General features: G+C 43.0%; 2 protein-coding genes across 6 annotated transcripts in view; one reads left to right on the forward strand and one right to left on the reverse strand.

The window, feature by feature from the left end:
- Positions 1-1559: 1559 nt before the first annotated feature.
- rcn2 (reticulocalbin 2) lies at positions 1560-9861 on the reverse strand. 3 transcript variants are annotated; one of them, XM_088921056.1, is made up of 8 exons: positions 9763-9861; positions 4726-4874; positions 4399-4501; positions 3892-4088; positions 3668-3781; positions 3431-3524; positions 2842-2984; positions 1560-1755 (listed from the first exon to the last, which is right to left on the reverse strand). In XM_088921056.1, the coding sequence occupies exons 2-8, from the start codon at positions 4846-4848 to the stop codon at positions 1612-1614; spliced, it is 918 nt and encodes a 305-aa protein (XP_088777182.1). In that variant the 5' UTR covers positions 4849-4874; positions 9763-9861; the 3' UTR covers positions 1560-1611. The 3 variants fall into 3 exon arrangements, with proteins under 3 accessions (XP_088777182.1, XP_088777181.1, XP_088777180.1); XM_088921055.1 differs by lacking the exon at positions 9763-9861 and adding an exon at positions 5704-5783; XM_088921054.1 differs by lacking the exon at positions 9763-9861 and adding an exon at positions 5463-5694.
- Positions 6527-26995, forward strand: part of scaper (S-phase cyclin A-associated protein in the ER) — a 125785-nt gene continuing 105316 nt past the window's right edge. For 2 of the 3 annotated variants that reach the window (XM_088921049.1, XM_088921050.1), the window contains exons 1-4: positions 6527-6887; positions 15423-15540; positions 18926-19002; positions 22789-22962. In XM_088921049.1, the coding sequence (XP_088777175.1) occupies positions 6687-6887; positions 15423-15540; positions 18926-19002; positions 22789-22962 (570 nt within the window). In that variant the 5' untranslated portion in view covers positions 6527-6686. Of the gene's footprint in view, positions 6888-9900; positions 10232-15422; positions 15541-18925; positions 19003-22788; positions 22963-26995 lie in introns of those variants that run through there. The other variant, XM_088921052.1, reaches the window with a different exon arrangement.

Consider the following 26995-nt stretch of genomic DNA (forward strand, 5'->3'; position numbering starts at 1 on the left):
CACAGAAGGGTGCTTGAAAGACAGCAAATAAAACCGAAGCATTGTTATTTGAATGCTACACCAGCTAGGACTTCTGTGCTGAAATTGTGCTGGGAAAATATGTACATTTGTTAAATAGAGGTAAAGGAGTGAACAATTTTACAACACAGAAGTTAAACATGTTTTGAGCTGTGCAGTTGATTGTGCAAGCCGTTACCAGGAAAGGCTTGCAAAACGCAGAAACAAGACACAGCAGTGATGGTGTCAATTATGACACCCCTGCCGATAGGTTGTAATTTCCTTTTTTTCCTTCCGTACAGCACGGTACAAAGTGTTGTGGACGTGATGTGTAGTATTTAAAACCTGAGAAATTGATCAAATATTTCTAAAAATAGTTTCCTTTTTTAAACCTTTCACTTACACTTTAATTGGTAAGCAGTGTTCAAAACCTTTCTGCACCCCTGCCTACAGCAATTCGTTATGATTTCTTAAGTCAATCAATTGCCCTACCAAAAAATCTCGATAGCTAGGCAAACTACTACAGGGGTTCCCAAAATTCTTTGCTCTGAATACTTATTTTTTCCTCTTTGAAAGTGCATTATAAAAAACTTTCCTGGGACCTACACCGTATCTTTTCTAGGTGTTCATGTATGAGCAGGTATAGAGAAACCAAAAAGGATAATGATGCAACATGGTCTCTGGTTTAGCTACTCTTTGCGGAAATTCATGTCCTGGGCCGAGAATTGAGTAATGCTGTGTATTACTAATTTCTTTTTTTGACAGCTTTCCAACAAGCCTAGAATTTACAGCTGTTTTGTAACATTAGGTGAGGTGGGTAAGGCCCAGTTAATCTATCAGTATCTCCCCCCAAATATCAGTGATATTGATTGCATCATGAAGAGCAAAAGGACAAGTTTAATAACTCTTATGACATCATTACATTGATCAATTTAAAATAATAATTGCAAAGAATCAAGTCCTGGTAAACGTAAAACAAGCATGCTAAAAAAACAACAACTTATGAACTATCTTCCTGTAGTTTCCATTTATTCCAGAGCATTAAAACTTCACTGAAAAGAAATCCACTTTATAAATATTAGACCTCACACTTTTCCATGTTTTTTTAAGATAAGATCACTTTACTTTATTAGCCATATACAATTTCTTGCATTAGGAATTTGTCTTTTTGCATACCCCAGCTTGCTCTCCTTGAAACACACAGACAGGGAGAGAAGCTTGGGGTCAGAGTGCAGGGTCAGCCATTGTACAGCACCCCTGGAGCAGTTGGGGTTAAGGGCCTTGCTCAGGGCCCAACAGAGTAGGATTCCTCTGCCAGCTGTGGGATTTGAACTGGCAACCTTCCGGCTACAGGTGCAGATCCTTAGCCACAGTGCCACCGCTCCGCCCCATATTTGAGCAGAATAGTTCTTAATTTCAGTTTTAAAAACACACATTCTACACTACTGGACAACCAGCACATGTCAGTGTGCACAGGCTGGAAAAGATGTGCCTATTTTCTCGTTTACAGCTCATGATGTAGACGCCTGGGCTTCCACAACACAAAATAATTAACACTATAGTGGGGAAAAACAGTGCATTTTTATTTATAAAAAAATAAAAAAAAATTTGAAACTAAAGTTCATCATGCACAGAATGGAGCTGCCTGCCGTAGTCAGTCACTTCGCTGTCCATGAAAGTCTGCATGTTGCTCATGATCTCCATTTCCGATAACCTGCCATCCCCATTCCGGTCCATCTCCTGGATCAGGTGGAGCGCCTGTTTTGTTTTTTTTTAAAAAAACTGCATTTAACTGCCATCCAAAATGGCTATGAAACGACCTTGTTAAAATCATCCCTGCTGATCGCGAATGAAATTAGGATTCTAGATGTGCCAAACATTCTGACCATCCCCGAATTATAATAAAATAATATAAATTCTTATTGAACTAACATTAACAAGCATTCGATAAGTGCAATAATAGAAATGCAGAGCAAACTGTTAATCCTTATTAATCTCCACTCCTATTTTAAACAGGGACGCTGGGTTTAAATTCAGTTAACTGAATTCAGCAACTCCTACACAGTTTATTCTCCATCAACATATCAAGTTAACAGCGTCATGTTAGTTAGGTTGTTACTGTGCAACTCTTTAATGAACAAAGTGCACTCAGGTCAACCAGACCCTGCACACCATTCTTAGACAATACTAAGAAAATGGAATCAGAGTTTAAAGGATTCATATACACTTTCTAAAATAATACTTAATATTTCATGACATTTATATTCAATTATCCCAGAATTCTTTAAAGATTTGATCACCCTGAATTTACATTCTGGAGAGTAATTCAGATTAATGCAGTTTCCAAACATGTAAACATGTTTCAGCACTAGCTCTTGAAAAAGACTGAAATGAATTACAGAACCTCAACTTGCAAACAGATATAATGATATAGCTGTTCTGAAAAGAATACGTTGTCAAAGAAAACATGTGTCAAGCTGCCAATCTGCACAGAAAACTGGACTATAGAAGTGTTTGTTTTTTTTTTGCTTTTTTTCCCTGGAATGTTGGCTCTGCTGCTCAATGGACTGCACTCATATCACAGTCGTACTCCAAGTCTAGGATGTTGTTTTAACAGAGACATTCATGACTTATTATAGCTGCTCTACCAGTTGCAAATTTGAGTCCAACCACCAAATTAAATGAAATACTAAATCATCTGACGATTGCGACAAGCTAGAGAAATCCTTTACTGTATTTCTGCTGCAGGCGTGCATGAATTCTTCAAACATCAAGATCCTAGAGAGCGAGAAGCTGCAGCGCTGCAGCAGGGGGTCTTTTAGTGAACCGAGAGGGCGGCCTCACCTCCTCCCTTGCTGTGCCGTAACTATTGGGCGCCACCCACAGCAACTGCTCCTCATAGTTCAGTTTGCCATCGTTGTCCCGGTCGTAGAGGTTCACAAAGCGCAGTTTCTCCTCAATTTCCCACTGCGATTGATTTACTCCATCTTTGATCCAACACACAAACATTCACAAGACCACAATTAAAACTCCAACACACACCAAAGGACAGCTGCGGGCTCAAAGTCGCCTGCTTAACTTGGTCTAAAACACTTGTGGTTACCCGTCACAGTGAAACAAACCAGAATATCATGAACTTTCGTCTCCTTTTGTTACAATTTACTTCTACGTTCCAGAGGTTCGTGGTTTTTGTTCAGTGGGGATATTCTGACTTAAGCCATTGCAGTGCCCTTTTCTGTTCGAGCATATGAGCCTGCAATAACAGTCCTGACTGGAAAAAGACGTGCAAGTATCATTTGTAATCCAGCAACATTTGAAAACTTTTAAAGGATCTGCATGCTTTTGCAAGGCACTGTACGTACCCAGCTGATGGGCAGTAGCTAAACTAGAGCACCTGACATGAAGGAAACTAAGCTTTAAGTTTATAACTCACCTGGACTTCGAAGATCACCTAGAAATTCATGCAGACTGATAAACCCATCGTTGTCTCGATCGTATTCATTCAACACGTCCTCGATGGCATACTTCTACAATTGAACAAATGTCCAAATCAAGTAAATGGATGTGGGCAGTACCTTACAGACATTTCCCCATGAGTCACACATGTTTGGAATTGTATTGTGCAAACAGATACAGAAATACATACTGTATGTAATTAGTATAAACTTACAAACATATGGTCCACTTCTGATGGATGCAAAAAAGCAAGCAACTCTGTTACATTCAAACCAGGTTTCCCATCTGTATTGGCATGATCGAAGCGCTGCTTTTCCTTCAAGTGCAACTAAGGGGACAAAATCAGACAACATCACATGACTTCCCCAAGCCAAAGCACGCAAAAGTTGAAGAACAACTGATGGAGATTCAATAGGATTAGAAAAAAACAGAACCTACGAAGTGAAGAGATTTTTCTTCAGAGTTTTCCAGCACCTTATCCTCGTCCATGTCAATGATGCGATCATGTACCAGCAGGGTGTATTCATTCCAAGATACAGCCCCATCACCGTCTTTATCAAATTCCAAGAACTTCTCTGCCACATCTTCTACAGCATATCGTCTATAAACCTGCTGTATCCATAAACTGATCTCGCCTGGGGAAGTGGGGGAAAAAAAGGGTCACAATTAGGAGGGGTTTGAAACAGCCTTGTGATTTATTTCAATTTAAATTTGAGTTATCATGACAAGGGAGACTTTAAAATCAAATGCACCAGCCCACAGATCCATTCAATTGACGACTGATAGCCTATTGCAAGACACACTCGCACAGGGGCCAGTTTAGAGATGCCAATTATCCTAGACACCATGCAGCCATGGAGAGAATATACATGTATGAATTCACACAAATAATAATGGATACAGATATTCATTTTTACATGCACGATGCATTGGAAGAGGACCAACCTTCAGTTAGAAAGCCATCCAAATCTGTGTCAATCTTCTTCACAATTACTGCCAACCTCCGTTTCTGTTCCTCTGGACTGAGCTTCTCGATCTCATCTTGGTCCTCAGGGTTACAAAACAGTGTGAGATGTGAGAAAGCACTTGCAAGGGAAACCCCCCCCCCCCCCCCAAAATGTTGCCACTAGAATTAACCTTAGAATCAAATGCGTTAATCTAATAGTGATGTACGAGAACAGCACCAAATATCCGTAATATCTAAAAGAAAATGTTAAATAATTCCAAAATAATCCCTGAACGGCATACAAAATGGAGACTCAACCCATTTACCTCATTTCTGAAGAAGATGCTCCCGTCATACTCGGGATCCTCAGCATTGAAGGTGCTGGCCTTGTTTTCAGAGGCACACGAACAGAGTGCAAACAGTGCCCAAGTCAAGATAATGCGCTTCATCCTCTCTAAGAACTGGAATGTAAGATCTGCAAGATTTGAAAAAAAACCCTTATAAGCAAAGCTCAACACTCCCAGGACTTGGGTGCCACCTGGTGGAATTTCAGCTCAGGAACAAGCAAGAAGTCGGTCAGTTCAATTGAGGATGCTCAAAACAGATCAAGTGCACGAACATATTTTACACAATACGTTTAATCTTGAAACTAAACATATCGCTCAATTTAAGCCTGTCACTCCTATACCACGCATGCATCGTTATGCTACTTGTAATCGACCCGAGGTTTAGGCGCAGACTTCAGCATCCTGCAGAGCTTGTCTAAACAAGATCAGCTGTTAGTAGGAAGAACATATTTTCAACATTTAAATGAGCCTATGCGCACCTTATAAATGAGAATGGTTTGTGGTTCTGGTGCTTTCAATTAAGTAATTAAATCCATTAGGGCATTCCAAAATCCCCTAGAGGCAGTAAGACTAAAGTCCAACTTGGACATCTACAAATAAACACAACCAGAGATTGTTACACTCTTCTTAACGTCTGCTTTAGCTCAGGGCATTCACGAAGCTGTGTCGACATTAATCGATTAACGATATTTAAATGTCATCGTTAGTTTGCAAACCTTGCACAAGACGAACTTATCGGCGACAGCCGAAGCCAATTCCACTGTTTGTCTTTGGAAACCGACGGTCTGTTTCCACGAAAGTTCAGCGTAGCGGTGGGAGCAAGCTCACAGCCTGTTGTCATGAATGTACAGTAGCTAGTCACGGCTTAGAGATGTCCTAACTTCCCAAGCACACAGAGAACTTCGCCGAGAACACAGCTCCAACATTGATTGTACAAGTCCCTGTACTTGTAGTTACCTTACGTGCCAACGTCTCCCACATTTGACCATGAACTTTAACAAAAGTACCCAAGCGGACACCCCACTTTTTATGCGCCCGACACCCATCCCCGCTCTCCTGGCGTCACTTCCGATAAGCAAGAGTCGTTTTCTTTGTTTTCATTGAAATACTACAATGCTATTTTTTTCTAAGAGTTGTACCTGACGAAGCCAGGAAAAAATGTATTTTCTCCATTTTATTTTTCTAACAGTTGCCTATGGGATTACTGCAGCGATACTTCATATTTCAACGGTGTAAATAAAACAAAAAGTGGAGTGTTTTTTTTTAAATATTCAGTTATCGGTGGTAAAATCTTCAACGTTCAATGCTAAAACGATGTTATATGACTTTTAATAATCCGTTTTATATGCTCCATTGCTAACATATTCGAGATAACGCGAATAATAAATAATTACAGTTTATTTCTAAAGTTCTAACATTAAGGTTCAGTACACTTGATTTCTAATACTGAATGATCCTCTGATCGCTGCGGAATAATTCTTACTCAACCATGTCTAGTTCACATAGATTTAGATAAGTAGGCAAATACTTCTCTCCGAAAAATACCGTCACAGTCGAGAACAGTTTTTGTTTACATTGTGTCGCTGCGTAAATCAACCAATCAAAATGCATATTACGTAGTACCTCCCTCGGTTACCTGGTTGCCACGGTTCTACCTATCCTAACAGCCTTTGACCTCATTATTCTTATGTCTGATTGGCTGTCTTACGTCTTGTACCCGCCCTATTGTCAAAAGCTTATAAGTCATTGGGTTAATCTTTGTGCCTGTCACCGAAGCGTCAGAATCTTTCATGCTTCTCTTTAGGTTGTCCAGGAGCTGTCAGCTGTGCCTTGTGTAGTTTTTTTTTTCTTGCCACTGGTTTGCAGCTCATCACGTTAAGGCGCAAATCTTATCAGCGTTCTGTTCAGAAATCACAAAGAAAAGCTTCGTCGCCTGGCCAATGTCTAAGGACTGCCGCAGCGAAGGCAGGCGGCGTGGAGCTGGCCAGCACCGGCTTGGCCCGGCGCTTGATGGCAGGGAGAGAGCGGGGAAGAGAGCGGGCCCAGGCGGGGATGGGAGGGAGAGATCGGGGAGCAACAGCTCGGGATCATCGCACGGAGGAGGCAAAGGCAGGAACACTCCCATCAACATCGCCCTGAAGGTAAAGCCTCCTGTTGGTTGAGTTTGCAGGTATTTGCGTGATCGCGTTGATATGACTCAGTATACAGTAGTCTGTATAATGCTGGCCTCATGTACTGCTTTATTGTTTCCCCCATACGCGTTTTCCCCTTTTAAAGACAAATTAAAAATTTGTGCACCTGCTATGTTTTAGTTAGCAAAGGTAAAGCATGCGTGTTTAAATAAGGGCGATTATATTTGAGCTGTTCAGGAGAGAGGAGACCGGGAGCGACTTTGTGGAGTTGTCCTTTGGATCCTACAGATTTCTGATGATCCCGTATTTTCATTTAGCAGTTTTTTGTTGCACGGCATCACATCAAGGCTAACCAGGGTTGGACTCTTTTTGTTTTAAAAAGCGAACCTCCAACTCATTTTCTATACGCCCTTCTCTTCTTGCAAAAGCGTGCACTCGCCTTACAGTACGAATGTCATGAAGGACTAGAATATGGAAATGACGCCCGGAGGGAGTGAATTCGGGGACACATTAACAATGCCAGGGCTGCTTCTGACCAGGCAGAAGCTCAGGGTTTTAGGTGAAATATTGACAGGCCCCCCCTCCCACAGAGTAGTAGCAATTTTCGAGACAGTTGGCGTTGTTGACTGAATAATGAAACAACGTTGAAGTGGAACGCAGCACTGAAGCAAAACATTCACTTTATTTACTACATTTACCACAATGTTGACTTACTTTGTAAAGCAATTCATTGATAAAATGCCTACATTTGTCTTTGAATGAACTTGAATGTTACCTACATCTGAGCGTTTTCCTCCTCCCTTTGCGTTCACTTCGCAGAACAACAGTGATTGGAGGTTTAAGTTAGGCAAAGGCGACGTTGGTAACGTTTTCTCAACATAACAGCAACACCTGACGTCCGCGATTAAATGTGTCAGTCTTTTCCCAATGCATTTCCGTAGTGTGATTTCCCCTGGCACTGAGACAACCTTTCTGCTGGGAGCTTTCTAAGAGCGCATGAATTACTATAAGTCTGAATTGTCACAAGAAAGCCATCGCATTTTCATAGACTTACACTCTGTGGAAACCTTCAATAGGAAGTACTGTACAAAGTATGAGAGTGACGTTATGTCAAAAATAGTTCATTTGGAAGTTGGACGTTGGTTAGATCAGAAGAAAAAAAGTTTAAGGCTATCTAGTCGTTAGTTTAGTTCTTGATGTTATTCTGTTGTAAGGTTTCGGAGTTGCAAGTTCAAGATGCCAGCAGTATAACTGCACATGTTCGGTAGACACCATGAGCACTGTATTTTATGCAGACCTGGTTTAAAGGCTGAGATAAAGGTTGTTTAAGACGCGAAAAATATGTAATCTTCCTGTTGCCTACTCCAAGCATGAATTTGAAATAACTTTATTTTCTTTTGCAATACAAAAACCTGATGGTGTTCAACAAGAGTTCAGTGTTTTCACAAGAGTTACATGCCCAGGGGGCCTTGCAGCTGATAAAATGTAGCACAACATGATTCTGAAATATTATAAATTCTCTGGAAAACGTTTTCAAAAAAAGTGACCTAAAATGCCAATCAGCCTAGTTAAGTAATTTGTCTTCCTGCCCAGTGCACTGTTAAATAGCTTTCTCTTATTTGTATTTTAGACAGTAGGTGTAGGTTGGTTAGTGGTCAGGGTCAGCAGTGAGGGTTTTTATATAACCCCACAGGTGCTTGCAGAGCTGTTTCTGTTTTTAATTCTTGATTTCTGTTCTGTGTGTGAACCCATATCCGCTTCAGAAGTACAACAGGTTGCATACAGGACGTGGCCATTTAGCTCATCTACAGTAGATCATACGACTGTTACCAGCTAGTTGATCCGAGGATCTTATCCATCTGTTTCTTGAAAGATGCCAGGGTATTGACTTCAGCCACTGGGTAGGTTGTTCCACACTCCCAACACCTTTTGAGTAAAGACGTGCCTCCTGTTGCAAGTACAGTAGGTGTCCTCTGGTTTGCTTCATTGTTAATTCAGATTCTAAAACTGAATTGAAAAACTTGAAAGAAGGTTGATGTTTATTAACATTAAAATTAAACTATGTTATGTGCTGAGAAATAAAATGTATCTCAATAGGCCTAAAATCAAAATAGACCTTCTCTGTTACTTGTGACCGTGTATCACTTATTTGTGCATCTTTGATGTCCATGGGCAGAGAGTAGCGGGCGATTAGAGCCAGCAGTGTTGTTTCAGGATTACCTACCCAATTGAAGATTTGCATTTGAAAAAGAGGCCCCTTAAGATGTGTACAGAAGAAGCTGTAATCTCACACACAAGAAGAGCTTTATAAGTTTCGTCATGATTGTAGAACTCACCCTTTCTTTTGTGCAAGTGCACAGCTTCACAAAGAGCCCCTGGAACCCCATAACAATGCACAGTACAGTCTCATGTGCAGAGGAGCTTTAAAATGCAACAGATGAGAACTGGAATCAAGCTGCAGGGTCAGGTAATGAAGTCTATATTGAAAAGTAGGCATGCGTGGTGTCGCTAAATGCCCTGGAAATAAGATTCCCTGATCCTGTTTTCCCTGACTGTTGCATGTTTACTTCAGAGAGATGCTCTTTTATGTGCACTCCTAGATGGAAATCGAGTCCCCGTGTGTGGGGGATCCTTTGGTGTAGCCCACACGATCACACACCACATGCTCAAAGCACAACCCACCAGGGCCCTGAGCACGGCAGCCCCTGCGTTTTTTTTGTTTTGTTTTCCTCTGCCAGCTGGTTATGATTCATGCATTCCAGTATCAGACTGGACTCGGAGTCCCTGGCTCACTCCCCCCGGCTTAGACGCGTAGCGTGTGCCTCAAGTGTCACTCGAGCTGGCAGATGAACACTGGGGGCCTCTTCAGCCGCGACCGTCTTACCTTGCGGAGGGAGGCTTCTCCTTGCAGGCCTGACGGGTGCTGATAATGGCTGCCTGCTGCTCTCACGGCTTCTAGCGAGGGGCTGGAAATCGGTGCCCCTGTGCTGTGACAGCAGCTGTAAACACAGGAGGAGCCGCAGAGCCGTCTGCGCTGCAGACAGACCGGCAGCGCAGGCCCTGCAAGCTCAGCTCAGCTCAGCTCAGCACCGCTTTCTCCGAGAGCAGGCAGGGCTGAAGGTCTCCACGCCTGCTGAGTACCAAGCACTCTACTTTGCGATTGGCGGAAAAGTTGACACAGCTGGACAAGTTGCCTGAAGAGCACGCAGTGGGAGTCTATTTTGGTCTGCAGTCAGATGACGATGTCGCCTAGTATGAGCAGCAATGCCATCGAGGGGAAACAGGTTGCCTGAAGTCCGCTGGGCAGAAGTATGTCAGGGCTGGATCCGGAGGAAGAACCTGCATTCTATTCCGTACGTAGCCTTTAATCTGTCTCTGGCATGCCTCCGCGCTCTGGAGTTTTCTAGCCCCTGACCCGATCCCAGGCACCATTCCCGAGATTGTGTCCCGCCTGCTGCTGTCGGCATTGCAGTGTCGCTTTGTAGCGCTGCACGGCGGGGCCGCTCGGCAGACCGGTGACCTTTCTCGAGTGCGCTTTGCCTGGAGAAATGAAAGGGGGCATGGAGAAGCCATCCACTCCTGCGAGGGTGTTAAAGAGACAGGTGGCAGAGGCCTGCACTTGAGTGAATGGATTAGGAGGGACTTCCACTAATCCCACGTTGTCATGGTTAATTCTTAGAGCACAACTAGGCATTGGGCTCTGGAGGGACACAAAACTCCTCATAGTTTTTCTTGTCCCATTGATGATTTGCCTAGCGCTGGGCAGGAAGGAGAGTTATTTAGTTAGGCTGATTTGACTTGAAATGCATGCCATTTTTGGGGAAATCTTTTCATAGCATCTGCCGCATTTGGATATCCCAGAATCATGTTGTACTACATTTATTTTTTAACTTATTTTTCCTTTTCTTAGGGTGAATGCTGCCATGTCATTGGTTGCATTGGTTTTGCTTCTTGCTAAGTAGGTCAGTTAATGTATATCAAGCCACTGGACATAAAATCGGAGCAGGCAAGGACAGCCTGCTGTGAATGGACTTCTGAGCTTTCCTGACCTAATAAGATGTAATGAACTTGGTTTTGCTTGAAGCAAGAAAAGGCTGGCATTTGTTAAGCATTGAAATTCAATTTAAATACTGTATATATTTTTGTGTAAAATTGTGTCATTGTACGTGACAGCAACTCAGGGAGCTGAAGAAAAAGAATTGCTACAAAACACTGCATTTTGACAAATTATTGTCATAAATCATGGCAAGTGTTAAATAAAATAACCACAAGAGCAGGTGCCTTTACAGATCACGGTTTACCTGGCTGTGCTCCAGTCTAGGATGACTGGATGATTCAGTTATAAACTGTTGTTTTTGCCTAATTTAATAAACATGCCTTCACGAGACATTATTTCAGTGCTCCCTTTGAGGCATCTTGGTGAATAAACAATGATTTGTCAGTACATTACAAGAGAGAGGTTCTTATCTTGTGGGGCATAGAGAAACCATATCTGTGTATTTTGAGATTATGTTGCCACATGCGTTTAAGAAGGTATCACAGGCCGTGGAAAACTTTGGAATCAATGCATGGCATATATTACATTTGCATAGTTCATGTGGGGAGGTGTGCAAGCGTGTGTCGGCTGTAGAGGAACAAGTAAAAGCTCCACGCTGGAAAGTTGAAAGAAGAAACACAATGTTTCAGACCACTACACACCACAGCTCACTCACCTGAAGAAATCTCAGCAGCTGAAAACGCGTTTCTTTTTTCTGTTGCTCGACCCGATACTTGGAAATTGTCAGATTAAAAAATAGTGAGATCATTAAAAGGAAGCTTCATGTCAGAGATGAATTATATGGGCCTACAGATCGTTACTAATTTCAGATTTCATGTTAGGTGTTTGTACTGGGTCTGGGACACTGGAATTATCTGGGGCATCTCTTTCTAAAACTTGAGTTGGATTCATAAAGTCTCGGGTGTACAGTGTAATTTAAGATAAAATAAGATCACTTTATTAGCCATATACAATTTCTTGCATTAGGAATTTGTCTTTTTTCGCATACCCCAGCTTGCTCTCCATGAGACACACAGATAGGGAGAGAAGCTGGGGGTCAGAGCGCAGGGTCAGCCATTGTACAGCGCCCCTGGAGCACTTGGGGTTAAGGGCCTTGCTCAGGGGCCCAACAGAGTAGGATTCTTCTGCCAGCTGCGGGATACGAACCAGCAACCTTCCAGCCACAGGCGCAGATCCTGAGCCACAGTGCCACCGTTCAGCTCATACATACAGTTGTTAGAAATTATGGGAATAAATATTAATTAGCTCTCTTTGTTTTATAATGCTGAGTGAGTTGGAATTATATTAAGATCTTGTTTTACATTTATAGGGCTTATACATATTTATATCTACATTATATACTGAAAAAGGTGGAATTGGATGTCTCTACATCCACAATTATTCCACTACCTCCCCTTATTGAAACAATAAACAATAAGAGTTAATTAGTATTCATCACCAAAATATAAATAATTCTATCAAAATGGGGGCTGGGAGGGAGAATAATGCTATGAGTGACTTGCACATAGTAAGAAAGCAATACTCATGTTTTTAAAGGACCAGTAGGTGGCGATGCTCCCTCTGCATCAGAGTTTACAGGCTAAATCACAGTATGGTGACAGGAGATGCTGTGCTTTGGTATTAAACTAGGGTTCTGACTAACTTAAAAGGCCCTGTGGCACTGCTCAAAAGAGCAAGGGTGTTACGCCAAGTGTCCTGGATAAATTCCACTTTGGGCTTGTACAATCTGTCCTCCCTAAAGTACTCCCTTAAAGGGGAACTGCAACACTATTTTTATATTTTGGGGTTAGAAAGAATTGGCGTTGATGAGTGCATTTCAAACTACAATTAAAGTAACATGGGTACAGTAATGTGTAAAAAGCTTAAATTTCCAGGTATGTGTGGCAATTTAAAACAATTTAGAACAAGGCAACTGAACATCTGTTGAGGTGAAGAAGCCATATTACATTATAAACAAGCAGACTTGTGACTACATCTCTTTTAATCAATTCGAAAAATTGCAAACATATTGTTTGGCTGACAGATACTACTTACTTGTTAACTCTGCATGCAGATCACATGGGAACAGTTCTACGGTGAAATGTCTGCCACACAACCTGTAATTTTTTGCTCGTGCATGGCATTAACATGAGTCGTTACAGTGACCAGTGAGCGGGAATGGCCGCCTCATGTCACAATTCTGGCAATCTCTAACTCTCGCCCACACAGACCAGCTGTTAGTGAAAACATGGCAACCATACATTACTTTCACAAAGTCCACGATTTTGTGTTCAATTTGGAATTTGTAAATCTTATTTTGTTTCTGAGATTTAATAACTGGTCCGAGAAGCTGTGATGACAGTTCCTCTTTAACAAGTAATTTGTCTCTTCTGCACTGTTGTGTAGTGAGGCTCCTGGTGCAGATTAGCTGTTGTGTGTCGCTCAGATGGCTACTGCATTTTAAAGTTTGTTGAAGTGGGTCCCCTCCTACGAAGCACTCTCAAATTCTTCAGGATGAAAAATATTATTAAATCACATTGTTCCTTGGTATTCACGGTTTTTCTTCCTTAATGCAGGATTATGATTCTTGGGTGGTGTACAAGAAGTTTAGCTATTTTGGTTTTAGATAACTGTTAATCAGAATCTGTGTTTTGTAGAGCAGAAAGCAGCCTTTTCAGTTTCTGGACATGTAGTGAGGAACACCTGCCTTTCAGCTGTGAGGCAGCTGTTTAAACAGTCATTGTTCACCAGTCAGGTGATCAGGCAAAGCCAGAGCTCAGCAGTGTTTGTCTAGGCAACAGAACAAGGTGGTGAGAGAAACCGCTTCGCTGGTGCTCGCCAACAGCCGAGCCAAGTCCTCTTCGGCAGTGAATCAAGGGTTTGTGTTGAGCATCCTGACACAGACTTGATACTCCGGCTGATGAGTGCCACAGACCACTCGAATGGGAGGCTCAGTTGTGGTGGTTGGGGCAGGAGTGTCTAAGTGCTCTAGAACTGCACTTGTGCAGATTGCAGGCAATCCCACTGCACAGTGCAACATTGGTCAAATCCTGGGACCTCACCTTCTGCCCATTTGTCAAAACCCACACAGTCATGCTGCTCATGTAACAGTGGCCTTACCTGCCAGACATGAGCCTCATCGCACACTTGTGGGATAAGCGGGGTTGACGTGACATCTGTGTTTCAGAGACCAGTGAGCAGGTACATGCTTGTCTAGGCTCTATGAGAGAAATAAGACAGTATACTATCTTTCCAAAGAATAATTGACACAGCATCTACCCTGAACAGAGCATGTGGTGCAGATGTACTTTTATAGTGGACCACCTGTTCATCGGTCCTGCTAAAGATAAAGGTTATTTGCAGTAATGAATTTACCTATCATGTCTGTTCATTGAAATGTTAATGCACATCCTACAAAAAAGGTTGTAATTTGCAAAGCTTGTGCCAAAATGAAGGAAGGAATGCAAATCGGACTATAGGCAAACTAGAATCCCAGGGCGTTTCTCGAAAAGAGTAGGGGTGTAACCCAGGCGTCCTGGCCAAATTTCCCATTGGCCCTTACCAATCATGGCCTCCTAATAATCCCCATTTCTGAACTGGCTTCATTACTCTGTTCTCCTCTCCACTAATAGCTGATGTGTGGTGAGCGTTCTGGTGCACTATGGCAGCCGTCACATCATCCAGGTGGGGCTGCACACTGGTGGTGGTGGAGGGGATCCCCCTTACCTGTAAAGTGCTTTGAGTGGAGTGTCCAGAAAAGCACTATATAAGTGGAAGCAATTTTTATTATTAGAATGAAATTTGTGTGGGGACTTTACTTGATATTCCTAATGTGCACTCCAGGGGGAGCCAAAGTTCTGCATATCCCACTGAACCAAGCAGAGAGCTGAGCAATGTGTAGCTGGGCACTTTGAATGAAATGTTTTGATAATGAGCTGTATAGATGCCCGTGTGAAAGTTAAATTAAATAAAAGGATACACCAATCAGTAGAATTCCCTAGGTCTATCTCCTCCTGGGAGAGGAAACCCCTCACATATGTGATGTTGATTGAAAGCTAATAAGAAAACCTGGAGCAACCTCATGTGTTTACCTCTGTACTGCTTTTCCTTTTTTACTCAGCTGCTTGGACCTTCATTAATTCAGTCACATGACCATGTAACATCCGTTTTGATTTCCTTGATCCTCTTGACTTGCCTAGATTTTTGTTATTTTGTCATTTTAATTGAACATATACTTTCTGCCAAACAGCTGTTATTTTCATCCTTATTCAGACTCTGCATTATTGTCTGTATCCCCAAATCAAACCCGTGCTTTATGTGTCTTCAGCTTATAGAAATCCTCGACCTTCAGTCAGGTGGTCGATCCTCAGCCAAGAGCGTTACGCCAAAGCTTCTTATATCTAAAATTCCCAAATACATTTTCTTGTTGGGTGTTGTTTTCATGAGGAATGACAGGACTGTCATGCTTAATTTTAAGTGCCTTCTATAATGGCGTCCTCTCTTTCCAGGCTTCCTTCCAGCGCTCCAACAGCCATGACAAGGTGAGGAAGATTGTGGCAGAGGAAGGCCGCACCGCACGCAACCTGATTGCCTGGAGCGTGCCTCTGGAGAACAAGGAGGAGGATGGTGAGTGGTTTTGTCCTGTCCCGTCCGGAGGTAGTCAAGCACTGGACTTTCAAAATCCATATTTCAGAAGTCAGTTCCAATTCTAGTGTGAATTAGTAAGGGATTGGAATTGAGGAAAAAAAACTCAAAGCTTTGGAATTGAATTGTAACTGGCATTTTTAGTGAACGGATCAACCTGGTTGTACTTAATTGTTTTTTAAAAATCCAGGAAGTTGTTTTCCTGTTGTAGCCTGGCTCAGTAGTCAGTGCACCTGTGTATAATTCAGACGATCACTGGAACAGGCGATTTGGGAGCGTGTGATTGATCCCACCCTGGGCGAGGAATTGCGTAGCGGAATGACAACCACTTTTCTTGCTTTTTGAGTCAGATCATAGGCGTGGTTGTCTGTAAGTGCCTTGATGTTGGGGAAAGATGTCAAGTGGTTTGATCACTTTAATGAGTCAGGGGAAGTAGGTAACTGCACAGTGTGAGCTGCGTTTTTAAGATGGTGGCTGTAGTTCCAAACTGGACTGGAGCAAGGATAACAAGACACACCGCAGGACGGGACTGTTTCCCAATAAGGCTACGGCCCTGCTGCATCCAGCTCCACCGAAGCCTTTTTGTATGACCAGCCTCTCTATTGAAATCTGCAGCATTATCTCCAATACTGACACGTCTTTTGAACCGTCAAGATATGAAATCCCGTTGAGTCTGACCCTAAGGCTTGTGAAACAGAAAATGAAGCCCCCAGGTGCCATTCCTGCTTCACCTACACCTGTCCAAGACTGCAGAGTGTCAACCCAACCTTCTCGGCTGAGCGGAGCAAATCAAGTGAGGCAAATAGAAGAGTAATTGTGATCTTGGTCTGCATGCATGGCTTTCTTTTTGAAGCAATACGTACTACTGGTCATCTCGGCAGTTTTTTTCTCTTGTGTTTCTTGGATTTGTACATGCACATCATACTGTGGTTAGTCTTTCTTTGTTGCTGTATTGCTGTATGGCAATAATAAAAACAAGAGTGTCCCTTATATTTTAAGACAAAATGACCACATTTCCATACACTGAAGGTAGAGCTGGAATTGGAGTTAAAAGGGACCTGAAAATATGCGTGACTGGAATTATAATTGCGCAGATTGATCATGAAGAACCGGTATCAAGTCTGAGTTTCAATTGGAGTGGTTCATCTTTGATTCGAGGGAGTTGGATCCGAGTTCAAGCGATGGAACTGACTGCAACTCTGACGGTCGCAAGTGAAGCATTTGGGCTTTTCCATTCCTTCCGATAGTGACCCTTCTGCCATTCGCTCCAAAATAATCTCATGCTTGGATTATCAAGGACTTGTCAGCAGATCTGGAATCATACATGGTTAAAGAGAGGGAACTGAAATTGGGGGCAGCCATCGGCTAAGGGCAGTCCTGGGAATGGGCTTACTGCCGGTCGGGTTACACCATCAGATAGTGCAAAATCAATACGTACGAAGGAGTGGGATAGTGGTCGAAAGAATCGCTGTGCTTTGTACTGCAAGAACACCGGTAAATGGGGATGGGGGGCTTGTCATCAGTAAATTCAGCAGCATCAAGGTCTTGCATCTTCAAGCGATAACCAGGCTTTGTATTGAAGGCTAATGTGTTTGAGATGTCTGGTTACTGTGCAAGTGAGTCCCCTGCTTCCACAGGGATAAGAGATGACCCTTCAAAGGGAGGACCTGTTTTACTGCGGAAAGCCCTCCTGTCCTGAAAGAGCCGCTGTGTTTTCTCTCGGCAGGCAAGCGCAGTCTGGCTTTCTTCCTCCTGCTTTATTGGAGCTGCTGCCTGAAACAGTGGCAGGGACAGGCTTGATTGCTATGTAATGAACATCGGTTGTGATTCGCCGGCCTTTCAAAACGAATTTAATGGGCGATTGAAATGGTAGCTGGACACTTTCCATAATTGAAAACGTGTTCTCATTTGGTCATCTGTCACCCTGGCTCATAACACAACTTTTGACTCCTTTCTGTAGTATCCTGAGGTCTGCATCTGGTTTGAGGTGGAATGTGTTTGACATTTTTGTTTTTTAATGGGGGGGAAAAAAATAACTTTGAGGCTTTGTGCCTTTCAGTGTCAGCGGTTCATTCTGCTCTAGGACATGTGTTTTACTTTAAGCTGAAGAGATGCGGCTGATCACATTTGATTACTGTAAGCAGGTTATTTCACAAAACTAAATAAAGTCTGTATTGACCGAGATTTTCTTGCCTTGGTATCTAGAATAATATAGATAATATGGAGCAGTCTTCTTATACATTTTAACTCCCTTGGGGGAAAAAAATTAAACTGGTATAAATACCAAGGAAATATTAAGATGATGTTTAACAGTATAATTATTAATATTGTTTATTGTATTGTAAGTCTTTGGTTGATTTTGTGATAACATCATCTGACTCTATATGTGACACTGACCTAGTATTGTCGTGATATCCTGCCTGCTGCCAAGGAATTTTTCTCATGGTAGACAAACTGATTTCTTTGAAAATCCTATGCATCTCTTTAAATTAATTCTCTGTAATTGAAAACTCAGCATTTCAGGAGAGATTTCACAGCAGAGCGTCTGTAGGCACAACAAGTCGAGACTCCAAAAGAACAAGCCATTAATGCAGCGTAGATCAACCATGATAACAATCTCGCATCGGATTTACTTGGTTTCGCAACAGGAACAGAATTTGCTTTACAATCATTTTTTTCAGATGAAGCAAAAAACATTCTTTTTTTCTAAATGTGAATTGAACAGCTTAGATTGTTTAGTATTTTGCTTAACATTAGTTGTGAAATTTCAGGAAAAGAGCCCTTAGATTCCTAGGCAGAGAAGATACAAGCATGAGAAAGACCTCCTTTCATTTATATCCCTCTGGCCCATCTGTTTCGTTTGGTTACAAGAAACTAAGATCAATTAGCTACCAGGAAGAATCCAGGGTATCGGCTTCATTTCAACAAGTCACAGCCGTTCATTAAGGGCTGAATCTTACTAATGCCTGCTGCTTACCTGAGGATCATAATGACAGTAACAGATGATCATCTGTTACAAAAAAACAAACTGACACTTAAAATCTTCACAAGGTTGCTCAGTAGTCTGCTATTCTGTGAGGCCTAAGTCCACAGTTTAGGGAAATATGTTCTGTCAGTTTATCTGCATTAGGCAGTGGAGAGTATAACCATAGCCGTCTGCTATTAATAAACAAAAGTTGACTCTGCTTTTCTTTTCTGGCTGTGTTACACTCTGAAGCTGCAGTCTGTATAAGGGAGGCCCAGTTTTTATCTCGCTTCTCTCTCATGTTGCAGCAGAAGCAAGTAGAGGTTTTGCCCATTGCTCCTTTTTGCAGTACCGCCACATGTCGAGGTAAGATTCCTTAATTCTGCTTCACTTTTTTTACAGGAAAATCCAAAACACAGTCCGCCGGCAATCCAAGGTCACAGCGAATCAGTGCAGGGCTACACAGAAACAAAAAGCAGGTTTGTAGTCTGTTTATCCTGTCTTCTGGCCCTTTTGTGGTGATTACAATTAGGCTGAACATATGACTTCATGTTCACTGGGACAAAGTGAGACATTTTGAGACAGAACAGGAAGTTAAAGTTATACGCAAAAATTAAGCTCAGATATTTATCTCAGCCACGTATTGAAGCTGAATTGTTTCAAATCTTGGGCACCACTGTGTCGACCTTAATTGAAAGTCATAAGTCTTAAGTCACTGAAAGCAGAATGTGTTTTTCTATTCTATAGGGAGCTCTATTTTTGCTGAAATTTTTACTGAAATGTGGAAATTAGAATCTTGATGACTTCAAATAGTTTAATGAAATGGTCTCTTGGCATATGTAATCATGAAATGGTGATGCGGATATAATAGAGAAAGTGAAATTTAAAATTGATCATCCATTTTATTTATTAGGTGTTTATGGTGTGGTTTCTTCATTCTGTTTGTACCTTTGTGGATGTACTGCACTGTATATTATTCCCAACCTAAAACTGCATGATATTCACCCCAATTTCCACCAGGGGGAGACAAAGACCTCTCAGGCGGTGATCGTGCATGATTACCCAGTCAGTCCCAGTGGACAGACTCCATCCTCAGCTCGCCAAAGAAAATGACTAAATCACTGTTTTGTTCCCAAATTGTACTTGGTGTTAAAGCCAAAAGGGCATCTTTGCGGCAGCAGCATTTGAGCAACACAGCTGAATATTGATCGGCTGACGCAGTGGAAATATGACTGCCACAGCATCTTCAACCTCCCCAGCAGAGTCAATACAACATCAAAAGAGCCACAGTTTATGAAAAAGGAGCCTTTCAATTATAGGAGAATGTAAGAAGTGGCTTGAAGTTCTTTAAGTTACCAGATTTTTTTATTTGCTTTTTGGCTTTATCGTACAAAAATACCTTTATTAACACCGGAGGAATATTTCCAACTTCTCCTTTATACAGTTGAAGCAAAATGTGATTCTTTCTCTGGCAGACTGAAGGGATGGCACCTTTTCATCTTACTGTATCGGAAGCACCAATGTCACTATCCTCCAGTGAAGTGGGGGGACCGCTGTACATTTACAGTACTTGTACGTCGCCGGCCTCCCTCTTGACTCCTGACGTTTCTGCTGTGTGCCTGCGTGCTGCCCTGGCCCGGCTGGGCCTTTGAAAGGCCTGGGCTCCAGCAGGTTTCTGTGACCCCGTTCGAAGGAGCTAATGGAGGGGAAAATGCTGGGAATCAGCTGTGCAGTCAGCGGCCGGTCCCAGAGGCAGTCCTCCTCTCCCCGGAGTGGCAGCTATTGAACCGTGACAAACGAGCCGTGTCAGGCTGGCCCGCCACCCGGGGGACTCCACATGACCTTTCCATTAGCCGCCCCTGCCGTGTTCCCCCGTCCATATTGGGTTACGCCGGCAGGGCGTGTTCCGCCCACGGGCTCTGTTATTGAACATGCTCTGTCACCAGCTCCTCCTGGGTGGCTTCACGGCGCTCTGGGGTCTCTTGCGACGGTGACCGCCGCGCTTCACACTTTTTGGCCGTCGGCCCTCTTTGCTTTTGCCATCAGTCGGCGGAGGGGTGATCCGTGACGGGAAGCGCGATTCCGCGTTTCCATCCCGGCGGCTTTGGGTTCCGAAGGGGAGTCGATTTCCCGTTTTGCTGCGGCAGAATGGGAAGGGGGACCCCTGACGCCCGCAGCCCCAGGAGAGCCCCCAGTGGTTAGCGGAGCCCACGAGGGCGGTGCGACCCGGAATGTGGCGCATTGAGCAGCGGCCGCGGTCCTTAGAACCTGTGCGGATCTTGACAGACGAAGGGCTAATTATGTGGAGGCTGCAGCGGTGGGGTTGTAGTTGTCAGTGAGCTAATCCACAATGGCTGTCATAATACACTTGAAAACTGACAGCTGGGAGGGAGGGAGGGAGAAGGGCCTATTTTCTTTTTTTAAAGTTGGTTTCTGTGCCGTTTTGCTTTTGATCTCCGCTTCAGTCCTAAACCCATATAAGCAGAAGCAATGGCGTCTACGGTCCGGTGACAAAAAAATCGCAACAGATTGTTCAGTGACACTTGAATGTTTTCCCTTTTGGGAATGGATTGGAGCCCATGTATTATTTATTTTCAAAGAGGGCAGTATTCTTCTGCAAAATCAACTCGTTTGGAAGTTCTAGTATTTTGCCCTTTGTGGGTGGCTTAACGTGTCCATTTGGCCCTTTTCTGTATTTAATGTTAGCTGGTCTTTCTTGGTGTTCTGCTTCATCCTAGAATAAATTATAATGTTGACTGCTTGTAATTGATAACTATATATAAGTATTCATTTGAACACTAAAGTATTGTATAAGCAGACGTGTTATGATTTTGCCCCCATAATTCCATTTTCAGTAGATAATTTGTGTCTTTAAAAACTTTAGGCCATGGAGAAAAGACCCGTGCAGGCTTGACGTTTTAAGTGCTCCTTGTCTGCCACCAGTTCTAACATTGTTCCTGCAAATGCCTGAGCACAAGGCCCTCCCTGGCATCCAGCTGGTTTGCCTGCAGGCCTCCTCACTGCACTCGCCGTCCTGCTCTCCGCTACCCAGGAGACGAGTGGTCTCTGTGTCTGTCCTGCCAGGCGCGGCTCTGCTCCGTGTTCTCGACCACTTTATAGACGAGCGGTCTCCGTGTCTGTCCTGCCAGGCGCGGCCCTGCTCCGTGTTCCGGACCGCATAGTAGACAAGCGGTCTCTTCGTCGGTCCTTCTGAACATGGGAAGTTGCTAATTTGCTAAGTGGATTTGGTCATTCCACAGCTGCAAGCCCTCGTGGGTCTAAACGGTGTTGTTTCTTCAGGATGAGGGCTGTTTCAGTTCTGGATTTATACTTTCATTTCTGTTCTGATGTAGGAGAGGACATATTTTTTTCTGTGGTATTGTACTGATTGAGGAGGGAGAGCAAAGAGGTTCACTATGAGAAGGGTTTCGTTGGTGTAAGAGGACAAACGCACCTCTTTGTCTCCAGACAAGCTTATTTCACCCCCTTTACACTGTTTCAACAAACAGCAGAAAGAGTCTGTGAGTATGAATGCTCAGCTCTTTGCATGAACTCCCCAGGACAGTCTCCTGCTGTCTGCTTTCTCGGGGCTGGTTTTTTGTATGTTTGTAATCATCAGATACAATTTTATGCCAGAAAGTGGTTGAGTTTTTAAAATAACACATTTGACCTCCTCGACAATGCAATTAGAGCTGGTTCGGAAATTGAGGAAATGGAACATCTAAATGAATTCCACCCTTTAAAGACCACGTAAAGGGTGTTTTCCTATAAGCACTGAAAAATTACTCCAGTGATGCATACAAATACCAAAATCCTATTCTTCTGAACAATGTCAATGAGGTACAGTAAAGATTGACCAATTGTATCTACACCAGGGGTCTCCAACCCTGGTTTCTTAGAGACGCAATCCAGTTATTCTTATAGGTCATCCAACATCACCTGTTAGTAAGAGATTAGGAACACTTATATAAGCAATTGATCAGTTTGCTTAACGCTTGCTAAGTTTGCTGTTGACGCTTCAGTGAAGGGAATATTGGTTCTTGGAGGTCATCTTGAATTTTGTTCCAGGCAATCCCTAAATAACCTAACCTAAAGGGACATACCACCTGTTCAATTGATCATAGTTTAAATTTAAACCTCTAGAGGCTTTAGAAAATGGTGGTTTAAAGATGAGGATTGGAGACATGATAGTTTTACATGTTTTATAATGCAGAGCGTGGAAATGACCTTAATGCGTGGGAAATTCTCCGGTGTTGTTCTTGCAGAATGCAGGGGTCTCTCTGGACAAGAATGCGGACAAGAGCCCCACCAAGGCCAGGCAGCCTCGGAAGGTGGACCTGAGGGCCCGCTACTGGGCCTTCCTCTTCGACAACCTGCGCCGGGCCGTGGACGAGATCTACGTCACGTGCGAGTCGGACCAGAGCGTTGTGGAATGCAAGGTGCGACCCGGAGGTGTCTGGGACACGGCGCTAAATAACCCGGGCCCTCCAGCCTTTGACACTGTTATGACTTCAGCTGCCAAAAACGCAAGGGGCTGCTTTATTCAGGCAGCTGAAGGAAAAAGAAGAATGTAAACTTGAGCTTCAGGAGTCAACAGGGTTGCTCCTCCTAATTGCAGAACAGTTAACGGTAGCGTCACACCACGTGAATTCGACAGAAGAAATGAGCACTTAAGTGAAAGCGATTCACATGCCCATTGAATAATATTGACCTGGGGTGAAGTGTAGCTACAGACATCAGCTAGAAAGAGGTATTCCCACCTGGTGGGGGTTTGTATAGAACAGTAGATGGCGCTGTTGAGATTTTTTTTACTTCTTTTTTTTCCCTGCACATTCCTTTTGTTTTCTGGTTTATGTCAAACAGAGTGCAGCACACACGTCCCGGTGAGAGAATTATCACTGTGCTCCCCTCGCACTGGTGGAAAAGGGGAGATTGATGACAGTGTGTAAACAGAGTGTGGGTGGGAGAATGCTGAAAGGTGTTTTCTAATGGCTAATATCGGGTTTTTTTTCACCACACCGGAGGGAAAGTGCCCCCAGGGGAAGTTTAGCCAGTCTGTATAGTGCGGCACATCTATTTTTCTTAAATGGTAAACGCGGTGTTAGCAGCATTTCCATTTTCAAAAAAACCCCGTCTTTTACCTTTCTGAAATCTAATAAAAGCTGTAGCTCCTGAATCACTGCTTTCCTGCAGTTCACTGCCGTTATTCACCTGGTGAGGACTAGCAAGGTTCAGCAGCAGTGGACAGTGTTTTCAGCTAATTGCTCTTGTTTTAAATTGATGCAAAAATAATGAATTGCAGGGTTAAGGTTTAATATGCTGTTTATCTGCTTTTACTCTTTTTTTGGGGGGTTTGAGCAACTGAAAGCAGTCTCGGGCGAAGGGGAGGTACTCTGTCTGGGCTTTGTGTCAAATGCTCTTTGGACATCTTGGGGCTGTTAATGAGCCTAAATCCTGCAAGACAGCTTAACTTCACGTTAGATCGGAATACGAACCCTTTGCGCTGTAATCTGAGTTCTCTCATTCTGTGCAGAGGGGCCGTCTGTTTCCGTGCAGCCTTTGTGACATCTGCACCCACAGTTACAGCTGCGCAAGTGCTGCTAGCTATGCGCCTGAGACCAGTTTATTCATTACATTTTGATGCCTAATAACGTTAGCGAGTTTAGTCACAGTAAATTAAAAGTACAGATTGTTGTTTTCACACATGGATCTGACATGAGCCCTTGCATAGACATGCATCTAGCTCTATGTGAAAAATCAGAGAGTGCAGCTTTTTGCACTCTCATCTAAAGACAGCTCGGCATTACAAGTGTAATCGCCATACAATAACGTGATTGTAATGTGTAAGAACATCATTTAAGGAAAAAAAAAAGTTTTCACACTCTTTCATTTTCAAATGACCTGTGTAATTTGTTTTGGCTGTGTTTTGTATTTAATAATCCATACCATTTCTGGTGTTAGGATGTTTTTACCCTTCGTGTCCAGTACTGTCTGGTTTTTGGAAAAAGTCCTACCTGTAGGCAAATTTGTGCCTACGATGGCAGACTGTCTCTGTGGACTTGACGGTCCTCATACTCCTAAAAGTACCGTTTTAGGATTTTATTCTCATAGTACATGAGATCCTGGGACCTTTAAATTTGCTTTACAAACTGGATTTTAAAGAGTCCATGTACCTTTTATTGTTAATTTAGATCAGACCGTTTATTGAGAGATGTGTGCTGAAGCCAGTAGTATTATTAAATAAAGCACAGGGCTGTGAAAAGACAAAGTAAAATAAGTGACGGATCAAAAAGCCAAAATTAAGACGCTGGGAATCCAGCTTTCACCTGACATCGGCTCAGTGAAACAAGAAGGCCTGACCCTGAAGTTTCAACCGACAAAGCTGTGCCAGAATCCTGTCCCCCCACAGGGCCTGTTGATAAAACCCTGCAGAGCCCTTGGCATCCTTCTCATTACAAAATGCATTTTTACAGCCGCATGCCCTCAAACAATCGAGGACGACGAGTTTATACCTCTGTTTAAGCTGTTTAGATGGACACCGGGTTAAAAGACAATAGGTCATTGCATGGTGCTGGTATCACTGAAATACCCACTTGCGTGGGGCGCACTCTGTGCTCTTTTGGGGGAAAAAATCTATTTAGTCAGTTGATAGGATTTTCATTTTTCGCGAACCTTCGTTATTGTTTCGGCTATTTCATTGTTCCCGTGGTATCTCGGAACAAGAGGGCTGTTTCTGCCGAGCTTGTTTGTTTATTTTTGCGCAGGTATACATACCCGTTACATTTCTGTTATGCCAGGCGGCGGTGTGCTTGATTATCGATTGGAGTGTCACGGGGGATAATGTTCAGCTCTGTGCCGGTGCTCCAAGGCTCTGTTGACTGCTTGTGGTCGGCCTGCCGAGAGCTGGCTTGCGGTTAGCAGGCAGACAGCCGGGGCAGCGCAAGGGGATCAGCTGCTGTGTACACTTTCCCCCTCCGCCGGCCGGGCCGCGCCGCGCCGCGCCTCGGGCTTCGCTCCCGTCGCTCCTTCTAATGGCTCCGCGCTCAAGCGCTCGCCACCGCGAACACATGCCTCCGCCGTCGCCTTGCGGATGCTGCAGGCTAATGGACTCCCTGATAAATGGCGAAATTAGCCTTAGGGGGAGCAGAGCGCTTTGATTCTCTCAGCTGACGATACCCTGGAGTTTTATAAGTACTGCATTGTGTGCTCAAGCAGCGTGCACAAACACAAACATTGCTCCGCGGTCTGTAAACCGAAGTCTGGTGATGGGGGGTGGGGGAGTGCACCACCGTTTTAAAGTTCACTTTTTGATCCCTCTAATGTCCATTTTTTTAAAGATCATTGAACATTAGGAGGCACAAGTTAAATAAATGTGTGTTGGAATTTTTTTAATTTAATCAATTCTGAGATTCTTACCAATAATGGGAAGGATATACAATCTGGTTTTTTATGATGTCGCAAGCGTATCAGACCCTTAATAAAATTTCTTGTTTTGGTGCTCTTTTGACAGTTTCAGCTAATACCAATATTCTACTGTGTTTCAACATCAAAAGAGCTGAATTTTGGTTCGTGAAGAAGGGAATGAGATCTGTGAAAACAAGCTAGCTGCTTATAGCTATTTGCCTTCTAAATATTGATGAAACTCTGAGTGTCCCAGCAAAAGCTTTTCAACGTACAAAACACCAGGAGCCACTCTTCCTGAATGAGGCTGGTAAAGCAGATTTGATTATTTTATTTTTAATAACGCTGAAACCTCTTTAACCCAGAGTCTAAAGGCCTAATTAGCTCTTATCAAGTGTTCATTCTAACAGAGTCATAATTTACGTTGTACTTGGCAGAGTAGGAGTTGGTATTTTTCCTTGCTGGGATATAAAATTTAGAAAAATAAGAGATATTTAGAAAGGAACTCTGACAAAACTGACTTTAGACGGATGTTTATTTAGAGCTCACTTTTTATGTTTTTATGTGCATTTCATGATGTAATATGATATTATGGCCAACAAAAATCAGCTTTTTGACATTTTAATTGCACAAAAAACTATCCCTAAAAATTTGTAAGATTACACATGGTGGGTAAAGTGGATTTTTGCAAATCATTTAGGAGATGCTTTCCCTTATGCGGGGGGTGGGGTGTTGTGTGCAATCCATCTGCATGGCGTTTGATCGTATTTCACAAACCATATTGCTTTCATGTGATACATTATATAAAAGACAGAGCACAATTAATCGATGCATGATGTATTGTTGTATTTCTAGTTGCTCAAAGTGTGGTCTTGCATAGAAATGAGTGACCTGCTGCTTTTCTGACTGACCATCTTTAATTTTGCCATTCCTGGTAGGAAAATTACTAAGCCTGGCTAGTGAGTACTGACGTTCTGCAATCCTTGAGCCCTTCGATGAAGTTTCTTTAGGAACATCCTTTGATATTTTTGTGGATTGTACTGAAATTGTCTGATAGCTTTTAATACTGCA

The sequence above is a fragment of the Atractosteus spatula genome, chromosome 7 (assembly GCF_055471065.1).
Source record: "Atractosteus spatula isolate fAtrSpa1 chromosome 7, fAtrSpa1.hap1, whole genome shotgun sequence".
Lineage (NCBI taxonomy): Eukaryota > Metazoa > Chordata > Actinopteri > Semionotiformes > Lepisosteidae > Atractosteus > Atractosteus spatula.

What these genes read in the sequence shown, in the direction of transcription:
- rcn2 (XM_088921056.1), bottom strand. Translation starts at nt 4,848, where the DNA reads ATGAAGCGCATTATCTTGACTTGGGCACTGTTTGCACTCTGTTCGTGT. An exon ending in AAGAAAAATCTCTTCACTTC is followed by an intron (nt 3,782 to 3,891) that starts GTAGGTTCTGTT and finishes TTGTCCCCTTAG; the next exon opens with TTGCACTTGAAGGAAAAGCA. An exon ending in ACGGCACAGCAAGGGAGGAG is followed by an intron (nt 1,756 to 2,841) that starts GTGAGGCCGCCC and finishes AAAACAAAACAG; the next exon opens with GCGCTCCACCTGATCCAGGA.